Source organism: Ctenocephalides felis, unplaced genomic scaffold (genome assembly GCF_003426905.1).
Source record: "Ctenocephalides felis isolate EL2017-DRISC unplaced genomic scaffold, ASM342690v1 CF-g0.4_SCAFFOLD_01886, whole genome shotgun sequence".
NCBI classification, from domain to species: domain Eukaryota; kingdom Metazoa; phylum Arthropoda; class Insecta; order Siphonaptera; family Pulicidae; genus Ctenocephalides; species Ctenocephalides felis.
This window is the reverse complement of record NW_020538040.1, coordinates 133,509,359-133,522,315: the sequence shown is the minus strand read 5'-3', so window position 1 is coordinate 133,522,315 and position 12,957 is coordinate 133,509,359. Positions and strand designations below refer to the sequence as shown.

At 29.7% G+C, this 12,957-nt stretch overlaps 1 protein-coding gene across 1 annotated transcript in view; it reads right to left on the bottom strand.

Moving 5' to 3' along the window:
- Positions 1-961: 961 nt before the first annotated feature.
- Positions 962-12,957, bottom strand: part of LOC113375924 (neuropeptides capa receptor-like) — a 28,187-nt gene continuing 16,191 nt past the window's right edge. The window contains exon 2 of the mRNA XM_026615864.1: positions 962-1,008. Coding sequence (XP_026471649.1) covers positions 962-1,008 — 47 coding nt within the window. The remainder of the gene's footprint in view (positions 1,009-12,957) is intronic.

Sequence of the window (12,957 nt, the reverse complement as noted above, 5' to 3'; positions counted from 1 at the left end):
ATTAGTACCTGTATTATTTCTGCATAATTAATAATCAATGTTAGAGTATGAGCCCCATTACGTATGAAACGAGCTCATCGGTTTTTGTTCCAAAGTGAATTTTGATTCTATTTTTCATATTTGCTCCACTTCCATAAATCCATAAGCGCGCCTGCTTTCAAAATTCAAAGTTCATCAGATGCGTAACATTTGCAACAAAAACTACAATTCAATTTCTCGAAATAAATAAGCCATTTTCTAAGCACTGTCCTATTTTCCACTTTTGTCTGTTATAATTTGTATCCACTTTTTTAGCAAATTTCGTTTCAACAATCGTCGACAATCCCCAATAATTAATTTAATCTTTTGCAGGTTTGAGCTTATGGGATTGTATAGTAGATGATTTCTTTTTCGATTCCACGTTAACTTCAAATAAAAAAAATTAATTAGAGATTAAGCAATAAGCAGAACAATAATTTATTAATTTGCGGAGTTATTAATCAGTTAATTGTTTCTACTGATATCACATCGCAAACTAAATATGCTTTTTGTATCTTCGTAACCATCGTTAGGTTAGATTATTTATTATAATCTATGAAGTGTTCTTGATTTTATATTTAAAAAAATATATAATAAATTTTATTTTCGAATCGCGTTTTGGCGCCCCCTAAGGCGTGCGCCCGCATTTTTTGCATGCATAGCATTCAAGGTAGGATCGGCCATATATATATATATATATATATATATATATATATATATATAAGAAAATATTTTTATTAGGAAAACATACGTTTCGGGTCTTGATTTGACCCATCTTCAGTGCACACAAATGAATTGAAAAAAAAAAACACAAAAACACACAAAAAATGCACGAAATAAAATTATGAAACACAAATTGATAAACGACAAGTTATGATAAATTTTAAATAATTGTAAAATTAAAATAAAAATAAAAATAAATAATATATTTTATTAAAAAAGCTTATTCCAAACGAAGCATGTTGTTCGCTTGGAGTTTGTGCAACAAGTCTATTTTTTAATAAAATATATTATTTATTTTTATTTTTATTTTAATTTTACAATTATTTAAAATTTATCATAACTCGACGTTTATCAATTTGTGTTTTATAATTTTTTTCGTGCAATATTCGTGTGTTTTTGTGTTTTTTTTTTTAAATTTATTTGTATGCACTGAAGATGGGTCAAATCAAGACCCGAAACGTATGTTTTTCTTAATAAAAACTTAATCTTTCATTAAAACTGTTTTTGATAACTGGATGGATGCCCAAGAACAATTTTATCATATATATATATATATATATATATATATACATATATGATAAAAATGTTCTTGGGCATCCATCCAGTAATATATATTATATATATATTATATATTATATTATATATATATATATATATATATATATAAACACTAATTTTCAAGAAATAAACAATTTATATTTAAAAATAATTAATATTAACTAAATATGAATAAGTTTATAGTATATAAATTAAATAATTAATAAATAAATAATAAAATAATTAATTAAATAATATAAAATTTGTAAAATGAGCCTTAATATAATATCATTATACTGACGGCTTGTAAAATAAATAAAATAAATAATATAAATGACTAAATAGTAATGAACTTTTTTTATAAAACTTTTTATGTTGATAGATATCATGGTCCTAAAGAACATACTAAAATATTATGCCCGTAAATACTCATCAAATTGAAAAAATAGAAATGATAGTCAAAATTTGTGTTTTCAAAAATGTTTCTACGTTGTTCACGAAATTCAACATGGCGATGAAGTTCATGTATTAATTGCTTGATTGAATTATATAAATTAATTAATATTTGGAATAATAAGCAGGTATTTAGAACATACATGCACGTGGCTGTGCAATATAATTAATATCATTACAGATAGTTTAAATGGGTTTGAGAGATATCAATTGAAAATTGTAATGTTTAATTGTAATTTAATTGAAAGTGCAAACATTAATTTCGAAATAAACAGTTGAAAATTTTATCCAAATCTCAATTTCGGTTTATTAATACACATTTTCGGAGCTTCATGCAAAATATTTATTAACACTAGTGGTGTATGGTATCGTACCTATACCTTAAGGCGAATTGCTGGAACTTTCCGTACCGTAATAAAGTATTCGAAGAATATTAAATGTTTTCAAATAGATTATTATAAATACTGCAACTGGAAATATATGTTTACAGAAAAGTAAATGAACAAAACCTAATCAACCGAATTTAAAATGTAGGACATTGTCTAATATTTATAAAAAATATATGTACTGAATTGCAAAGTTAAAAGTGTTTATTTGAAGTAAATAAGTGAGCGTTAAAACTATAGCGTGTATTAAAATAAATCCAAATTATTTTCGATATTCAAAAAAAAACTTTTTTTTAAACTAATCATCACTTTTTTCCATCATTACGAATTGAATGTTTTTCAGATCATTCAAATCGGATGCTTCGTTCTCTCAAAAACTCGATTTCTATTTCCTGCACACTTTGCTCTATATCTCCGTAACGGCTGGACCTGTCTTTGCAAAACTAATCAACGCATCTTCCTATTAATAGGAATCGAATGTTTTTTGAACCATTCAAATCGGTTGATCTCTGAGTCCGAATACGTGGACAAAAAAATGCGGTACACACAAACGCACAAACGCTCACACGCACACATCCATTAATTCTGAGGTATGCCAAAATGTTCAGAAACTTTCAGTTTCACCTTACAGAAAACTTAACTAGTGAGGTATATGGCATCGTGCCTTAAGGCAAATTGCTGAAACTTCCCGTACTGTAACAAAATGTTCTAAGAATATTGAATGTTTTCGAATAGATCAGTGAGCCAGGGGTCCATGGCAACTTTCAAGGGGTCCACGGCGGCAAAAACAAAATTTGGGGGTCCACGAAATGAAAATGGGGGTCCACAGCAGTGGATTACAACACACCATGATAAAATCTATTTATATACGTTTAATATAATATATAGATAATATAATATATAGATTTTCAATGAATCCTTTAATATAGTTGGCAATATTTAGAACTTATTCAAAAAGTAAAGAAAAACATTACATATTTATATAAAGTGTGTAAGTTGTAGCATGTAGGCATTCGAGTTGTGGTTAAACTATACGCTGGCTGTTGAAAAGCTTAATTTTGGTAAGATTTTTGCCCTTAGAATTTATAAATATCAAATATAGAGGTTTAAATTGCAATTTAACGAAGTGTGATATAGATACCACTTATTTGGATTCGATAAACAAAATTTTATTTGAAATTTAGTCCCTTCAGCAACGAATTTGGACTCAAGTGTTTTGAACTAAACTTTTAAATATTTAAATTACACAGGTAATTTTGTGCTTTGGTGAACAGTAAATTACAGATGTAGTTTATTTCTGGATTGGTTATTGAAGAAAGTTGCTTTTATGAAATGTTTACTGACAAATGTTATAGATTTGGTAGTGCTTAATGATGTTTCTGATTATTATAGCAGTTCTACCGCCAGTTGTTCCACGTGGATTAATGTTGTAACTGGTTGCATGGCATGGTGCCTTAAGGCAAATTGCTGAAACTTCCCGTACCGTGAATTAAATTTTTTAAAAAATATTTAATTTTTTTTGAAAACATTAAAAAAGATATTTCTGAGAATTTTAAAATTTTTGAAAAAATTTGACTTTTTTGAAAAATTTGATTTATTTTTTATATTTCGAAATTTTTTTATATGTACTTTTAATTTTTCTAAAAATTTTGAACTTTTTTTGAAAGCAATGTTGAAACAAGCAGAAAGTCTTTGAATCATTTAAATCAGACGCTTAGTTCTCTCAAAAACTGCTATTTTTTTAACATTTAGCTATGTATCTCCAAAACCGCTGGGCCTACCTTTGCCTACCTATGATTAATGTTGTAACTGGTTGCATGGCATCGTGCCTTAAGGCAAATTGCTGGAACTTCCCGTACCGTGAATTAAATTTTTTAAAAAATATTTAAATTTTTTTGAAAACATTAAAAAAGAGATTTCTGAGAATTTTAAAATTTCTGAAAAAAATTGACTTTTTTGAAAAATTTGATTTATTTTTTATATTTTGAAATTTTTTATATGTATAAAAATATAGTAGCGCGTAAGCACCGCATCCCAGTCTAACAGATCAGCATTGATACGGAACCCACAGAAATGCCAACAAAATTCATACTTATTATTAAAACCTCTATAAAATAACTGATAATTTGATATGCATTTGTCTAATGATCATTTTTGATCGTAAAATGACATTTTTTTTACTTTTTCCACTCGATCTCTGAAACCACTAGACCTGCCTTCGCAAAAATTATTATACTATATATAAAAATGTTCATTTTCGATTTTTCTGCAATTAGTTCAATTTACCCTACGAGGAATTAAAAATCAATTTTGCTTAATTTAAAAAAGTCTAAGTTAGTGAAGTGTATTTTCGAAAATAACATATGATCAATTTGATAATGTATTAATTATTATAAAGCCGCTATTTATTACTTAAGTTTTGAAACTAATCTCATTAATATATTTATCTCAGCTAAGTCCATTTTAAATTCATTTTGTTGCTCGATATATTAAGTTGAGCATAGGACGATCAGTTAATAGTATCACAAATAACAAATATATGTTACGCAGTTAAAAGATACCATTTAAAAATACAATAAAAAACAGTTTGTTCAAAATTATTTTTTTCAAATTACAATTGCGGACTTTTAGTAAGATTTTTAACTCGATTATATGTTACAATCATCTTTTACCATGCTTTTATATTATATCTTATATTTTTTAATCTATATGTTTTTTTCGCATTTGAGACTTCTATTTCGAACCATTTCTTTTTTTTTAATTTCATGAAATCAAATTTGCCTTTGGAATTTTGTATTCAGCAATTTTCTCATACATAGCGTTTTACAAGAGAGAAAAAATACATCGATTCACATAATTAATTTGATAAGTAGTTGTAATTTAATTTTAATTAAGAAAAAAGAAATTTTAATTAAGAAAATTTTAAATAAGATTTAAACCTATACTTTTCAATAATCCGGGACAAATAATGATTTTGAAAAAACCCGGATCAAAAGATGAAAACCCGGATCAAAAGATGGAAACCCGGAACTGTCCCGGATAAACCATAATATAGGGGGTCCATGACAAAACGAAAAATATCGCAAGGGGTCCACGGCACAAACAAGTTTGGGAACCTATGGAATAGATTATTATGAATATTGTAACATTGTCTAATATTTATAAGATTTATATAAACTGAATTGCAAAGTTGAAATTATTTGTTTAAAGTATATTAGAACTTTAGTCAAAATTAAAAATAAAATCTGATTTATTTTCGATCTACAAAAACTTTTTTTTTTTCGAAAAAAAAAGTTGAAACAAAAATTTTTTTTTTCAAAATCAATTACTTTTGTTAAGACAAGCAGAAAGTTTTTTGAATCATTTAAATCGGACGCCTAGTTCTCTCAAAAACTGCCATTTTTTACATATTTAACTCCGTATCTTCAAAATGGCTGGGCCTGCCTTTGCTAAAAACTAATAAACACTTCTCCCAATATTTACTAATTGAATGCTTCTTAGATCATTCAAATCAGATACTCCGTTCTCTCAAAAACTCGATTTCTATTTTCTGCACTCTTTGCTCCGTATCTCCAAAACGGCTGGACCTGCCTTTGCCAAAAACTAATCCGCTTTCCTTACTATCGATAGGAATCGAATGTTTTTTTGAACCATTCAAATCGGTTGATCCGTGCGCCCGAAAACGTGACTGGAAATTTTTTATCCATACATACATACACAGACACACACACATCCATTTTTTCTGAGGTATGCCAAAATGTTCAGAAATTTTCAAAACGTCGAGAAATGTAAAAATTTTCAATTTCGATTTTCGGCCCATTACAATAACTTACCCTACGGGAAGTTAATAAATAAATAAATATTCAATTATTAGTTCTCCAACTCATCAAAATAATAAATTTAAAATATGCTTAGGTTTGTGTATGAAATTTCGAAATATTGCTAAAAGATAACGCGATTATAATTCTTTACGTGCGTTATTTGTTTAAAAACGTTATTTATATATTTACATTTCGAAGACAGAGTCATTTTATCAGACAGGTAGCTTAGTAGACTCAAAACCTACGTCATGGAAGTCGACATTTAATTCCTGCATACACATCATAAATTTAGAACAATCATTTATCATTACATCAAACGTCATCGTATATTAAGAAGATGCGCTAAACTGTGTCACATCACTTTATTTCCATGTCTAAAAAAATTGAACGGAAAAGCTTATTGACGAACATAAGTTGCACTATGATGTTGCGGGCTCCTTGTGAGTTAATGGTTAGAGCTATAGGATTGAATTCTGATGTTCCGTGTTCGATACCCGTCTCGGGCAGCCTGATGTCAAGAAGGAGTGACATCGGCTTTCACTTGAAAATAAAAGTATAAATATGTTTTTAAGTGAAAATAGCCATTGTTCGGTGTTGCTGCGTCAATAAAAATTCAACAGTATTACGGAAATTGTAATAATAAATTCATCATATAGGGATAGGCCAGCCGCTGGGTTGCCATATTAAAAAGCGACTTAGTAACAACAGCTTATAGAAAGTTCGAAATAAAATTTTTAGTAAATGTTTGTTGAGTGTTTGATTAAAAAAAAAATAGTTACAAAGTTTCTGAAAAAGAAGACACTCTATGTCCTCGTAACGTAAAAATTTTCTTTATTAACTTCCCGTAGGGTAAGTTATAGTTATCGCAAAAAAAAACAAGAAAAAGTTTAATATATCTTTACGTTTCATATGTTTCTAAACATTTTGGAATACCTTGAAAAAATGGATGTATGTGCGTGTGTGTTTGTCTTCGGATACAATTTTCGTCGACGATTTCGGAACACGCATCAACCGATTTGAATAATTCAAAAAACATTTGATTTGTACTGATAAGGAGACGTGCTTATTAGTTTTTGGCAAAGGCAGGTCCAGCCGTTTAGAAGATACGGGGCATAAAAAACCAAAAATGCTAATTTAGTTTTTGAGAGAATGGAACGTCCGATTTTAGTTCAAAAAACATTAAAAATTATTAAATTTCTGGAAGGGTAGGTCTAACGGTTTTTGAGATCGAGTAGTCAAAAATTATCAGTAGATATATGCACATCAAATTAAAATTTTTCTCACACCACAGTGCCCGAAACAGGCTATTTTCAAATGGAAACTTATTTTATATCTATATTATCAAGTGAAGATGAATATCGCTACTGCACAAATCTAGTATATATATATATATATATATATATATATATATATATATACGAGGTGTGTTCAAAAAGTACCCGGAATTTTTAAATTTCGCGGGTCTGGAGTGTCTGATTGTCAAATTTTTTTTTTATTGTGTTGGTATACATGCCCCTAAAGTATGATGAAATTTTCAGCTATATTCACTGTTTACTTTGTCTGTGGTAGTCGCTATGGTTCGACGTGTTTTTCTGAGCTCGGCGATTTTTACAATGGAAGAATTGAAAAGTCAAAGAATTTGTATTAAATTTTGCGTAAAAAATGAAATAAAGTGTAACAAAGTGTGTGAAATGTTACAAAAAGCCTATGGTGAGTCTGCTATGAAAAAAACAAGTGTTTACGAGTGGTATAAGCGTTTCCAAGATGGCCGCGAAGACGTTGAAGATGACGAACGCTCCGGTCGACCCAGCACGTCAACAAACGATGAAAATGTGAAAGAAGTGGAAAAAATGGTTATGAATGATCGCCGAATCACAATTAGAGAAGTTGCTGATGAAGTTGGCATATCAATTGGCTCATGTCATAACATTTTTTCAAATGTTTTGGGCATGAAACGAGTGGCAGCAAAATTCATTCCAAAACTGCTAAATTTTGACCAAAAAAGCAATCGCATGAACATCGCTCAAGAGCTGTTAAATGACGTCAACAACGATCCAAGTTTGCTTGAAAGGGTCATAACTGGTGATGAAACATGGGTGTACGGTTATGATGTCGAAACCAAAGCCCAATCGTCCCAATGGAAGAGCCCAGGTGAGCCAAGACCGAAAAAAGCACGTCAAGTTCGATCGAATGTCAAGGTTTTGCTTACTGTTTTCTTTGATTATAACGGCATAGTGCATCAAGAGTTCTTACCACAAGGTCGTACGGTTAATAAGGAGTATTACCTTGAAGTGATGCGACGTTTGCGTGAAGCAATCCGAAAAAAACGCTCCGATTTATGGAAAAACAATTCATGGCTGTTGCACCACGATAACGCACCTGCTCACTCGTCGTTGCTTGTTCGTAATTTTTTGGCCAAAAACAATACCGTAGTCATGCCCCAACCTCCATATTCACCAGATATGACTCCGTGTGACTTTTTCCTATTCCCAAAGTTGAAGAGACCCATGAAAGGACGGCGGTTTTCCTCGATTGAAGAAATAAAGGCCGAATCGCTGAGAGTGCTCAAGGACATATCAAAAAGTGAATATCAAGGGTGCTTCGAAAATTGGAAAAAACGCTGGCATAAGTGTATTATATCTGGGGGGACTACTTTGAAGGGGACCACATTAATGTAGACGAATAAATAAATATTTTTTTGAAAAAACGAAAATTCCGGGTACTTTTTGAACAGACCTCGTATATATATAATGTAGGGATTTGTATAAATTCTGAATATAATTATGAAAGTTAAATTAATGCTCTCGTACCATAGTACAAACTCGTTATAATATTACTATAACTAGCGTTACATTTCTAGATCATTTTTTTTAAAATTATATTATTTTCTTATTTTCATAACGCCAAAACACTTTGCATATATCATTCAAATTAATTTTTTTTTAAAAAAGATTAAAATTTATTTTAAACTTTAAAAAAATTGGATTTTTGATAAATTTAAGATTTTTGAATAAAATAGTTCTTTTTGGAAAAAAGAACTTCTTGAAAAAACATTTTTCCTTTATTTTGAAAAATTTGAACTTTTTTTCAAAGCAATCGCACTGTTAGCTGCATAGAGACGAAATATCGAAGCGCGTTAGCGCTGCGTCGCCGTCTAACAGACAAACAATGTTACCCCTAGGACATTAGGAACCCCTAGAAATGTAAACATAATTTATACGTATTATTAAAATCTCCATAAAATATTTGATAATTTGATGTGCAGATGTCTAATGATCATTTTTGACAGCCAAATGGCGTTTTTTTTTTACTTTTTTTACTAGATCTCCGAAACCGCTAGACCTGCCTTCAGAAAAATTAAATCAGTTCTTTATCTTGTGAGTACAGTAAAATGTTTTTTGGATTATTGAAATCGGACGCTCCGTTCTCTTAAAAACTAAATTATTGTTTTTGGCACTTTTTGCCCCAGATCTTCGAAACGACTAGACCTGCCTTTGTCAAAAACAAATCAGCATGTCTTCTTATCAATAGAAATCAAATGTTTTTTATATAATTGAAATCGGATGAACCGCGTTCCCAAAATCGTCGACCAAAATTTGTATCCACACACATATACATCCATTTTTACTGAGGAATGCCAAAATGTTCAGAAACCTTTGAAACGTAAAGATAAATATAAATTTCCAATTTCGATTTTTTTGCGATTACTATAACTTACCCTACATGAAGTTGAAAAAATATTTTTTTTTTATATGTGTGGGGTCGTCAAGAAACCCGCCATCATAAATGGGATCGCCAAGAAACTCGCAATCGTAAATAGTGTCGCAAAGAACAACTGTTCGAGAAGCCCTGGTGTGAACTATAAATACAAAAACTACTCTTTAAGAATCAATTGCTTTTTTAGACTAATTAATTGCTCTTCATAAATTAATTGCTCTGGTAGAAATAGACAAAAATAGATAGAACGCTTTTTTCAATAGAAATCAGAAATATTTTTTACTACTGGGTATTAGAAGTCAACCCTATGGTTCTCCATTTTTTTTTTAATATTTTTTTTATTTGAAGACAACCCCGAAATAGAAACAAATGAATGTCATGTTCTAATTGTAATGACATATTAAATTGAGGCAGCAATGTTCAGAAGTATTATTTACGCTTGCAAACTTATTTTTAATCGATATTTTCAAATGAAACTGGATATCACTCCTGCTTGATATCAGATTGCAAGTCAGGACATGAACTCGGAACCTTGAGGTTACAAGACGGATAATGGCTCATCACAATATATATTCAGATTTTTTTTTATATATTTCAACAGTATTCAGAACCTTACGTCCTATGAGCTGTTGGGATGATACTTCTCCTTTCTTCGTATTTTTTAGATGGTAACCCAATGGTTAATCCATCTATATTTGATGATTTTTTGTTATTAGATTTAATCTAATAGGGCTAACTTTTTATTGGTGCAGCAATGCCGGGCAAGGGCTATTCTCAATTGGAAATATATTGCTATCTATATTTCCAAGTGAAAATCGTTGTCACTGCTGCCTGACTATGAAGGAAGTATGTTTGAATATCTCTGAAATAACTTTAAATAGATAATACCTTGCCTACCTTTCGAGAAATTTGATTATTGTATTTGGGCGTGGAGTAAATTCATAAAGTAAAATGCATACGGTCTTATATACAAATATAAAGTTCATAAAATTTTAATATTATATTTTAAACGTGACGTCTCATATATCCACTACAAAATATTAAATTTTTTGCAGGGCTTTTTGCTAAATTTACCGAAAAGATCTTTCTCAGAAGACAGAAAGACAGGTTGAGTGGCATAGACAGATACATGGAAGATTGTTAGACTCAAAGTCAAGTACACTGTAGAGAAAGTAGGTAGTTAGAATTTATCAACTAGCTGTAAGAGGCATTGTGCCTTAAAGCAAAATGCTCGAACTTCTCTTACCATAATTTATAATTTTTGAAAGCTTTAAAATTTAATGAAAACTTAGAAAATACTATATATTCGAGATTTTTTTTTTAAATTGGACTAATTGGAAAATTGATAAGCAATTACGCTGCGTATTTTTGTTGAAGACAATAAACCTTGGTACGGATCCATATACATGTAAATAAAATTTATACTCAATAAAATCTTTATGAAATATCTGATAATCTGATAATGGCATCAAAAATAAACTTTTTTATATATCTATATAAATATATATATATATAATGTGTGTGTGTGGGCGGATACAAATTTTCGTCAACGATTTCGGGAACGCGGTTCAACCGATTTCAATTCTTCGAAAAACATTCGATTTGTATTGACAAGCAGACGTGCTGATTAGTTTTTGGCAAAGGCAGGTCTAGCCGTTTCGAAAATACGGGACAAAAAGTGCTAAAAACGGTAACTCAGTTTTTAAGAGAACGGAGAGTCCGATTTTCATCATTAAAAAAACATTTTACTTCTATTAATAAGACAAAAAACTTTGGGATTGAAACTTTGGGAAGGCAGGTTTAGCGGTTTCAGAGATCTAGTAAATAAAGTAAAAAAAAAATGCCATTTGGCGGTTAAAAATGATCATTAAACATAGGTACATCAATTTATCAGATGTTTTATGGAGATTTTAATAATACGTATAAATTTTGTTAACATTTCTATGTGTTCCGTAACATTGTTTGTCCGTTTCATTTTTTTTTTCAAAAATTGAAAATTTCTCAAAAATAGAAATTTTTCAAAGTTTAAAAATAATCTTTTTTAACAACAATTTCCAGGGAAGGAAGTTCCAGCAATTTTCCTTAAGGCATGCACCACTAGTTAAAAATTTAATTAGTTCCACATTTCGTCAATATAAGTAAATGTTTTTTGAATCATTCAAATCGGACCCTCTGTTCTCTCTCACAAAGTTAATAGTCATTTTTTGCACTTTTTGCGCCGTATTTCCAAAACGGCTTAATCTACCTTTGCTAAAAATTAAACAACACGTCTCTTCATTAATACAAATCGAATGCTCTATGAGTTATTGAAATTGATTGATCAGTATTCCCGAAAACGTCGACAAAAATTTGTATTCACACATACATACTACACACAAACACACACACATACACCCAGTTTGTCTAAAGTATGCCAAAATGTTCAGAAACCTCTAAAACGTAAAGATTTCCAGAATTTTTTGGCGATTGCTATAACTTAGCCAGGTTATGAAGACAGATGAACTTAAGAACTAGAAAAATGATAAAACAGACTAGAAAAAATAGACAGGCTCAATAAGTCGCATAGTATTTTTTTCCGAAATAAACAAAAGCGTGGGTGTAATATACAGAAAGATGAAAAAAATGTATACATGGAATGGACAAAAAAAAGATCAAACAATTTAATGAGTGAAAGTGCTTGGTTTAATCAATTAAGGAGAATGAAAATAGATATTTCGAAATGCTGAACGTCAGTTTCATAGAAGTTTTATTGACAGGCTCTTTGTTGCCTCGATAGAACACTTCTACCCACATAATACAATATAATTTTTATTATATACCCTATACTATCTACCCTTGTACATGTTCATTTACATTTTATCATCATAATTTTAATACACATTATTTTCATAATCATATTGTTTTCCATGAAGTTTTCATATACTATTTTATTCATTCAACTTTTATTAGTTTAGTTAGTTTACGATTAAACTCTGTATAATGGTGAACTGTTACAATTTGTATATTTTATTTCAGTTTGTACACAATGATTTTTATTTGTTTTTTTTTTATTTTGTTACATACGTGATTGGATATGCACAATAAAAATGCAGTGAAGCTTTGTTTCATTGGCAAACATTATTAGGAAAAAACTAGGGTTCATACAAAAACCGACATTTCAAAAAAAAAACGGTTTTAGAATTTTAATTTTACTAAAAAAACGGTTTTAACCGGTTTTCTAATTTTATATAGAAAATAAATTTTTGCTCGAATATTCTGTAATTTATCCACAAATTTAGTGTAATTTAGAGTAGTATTTGACT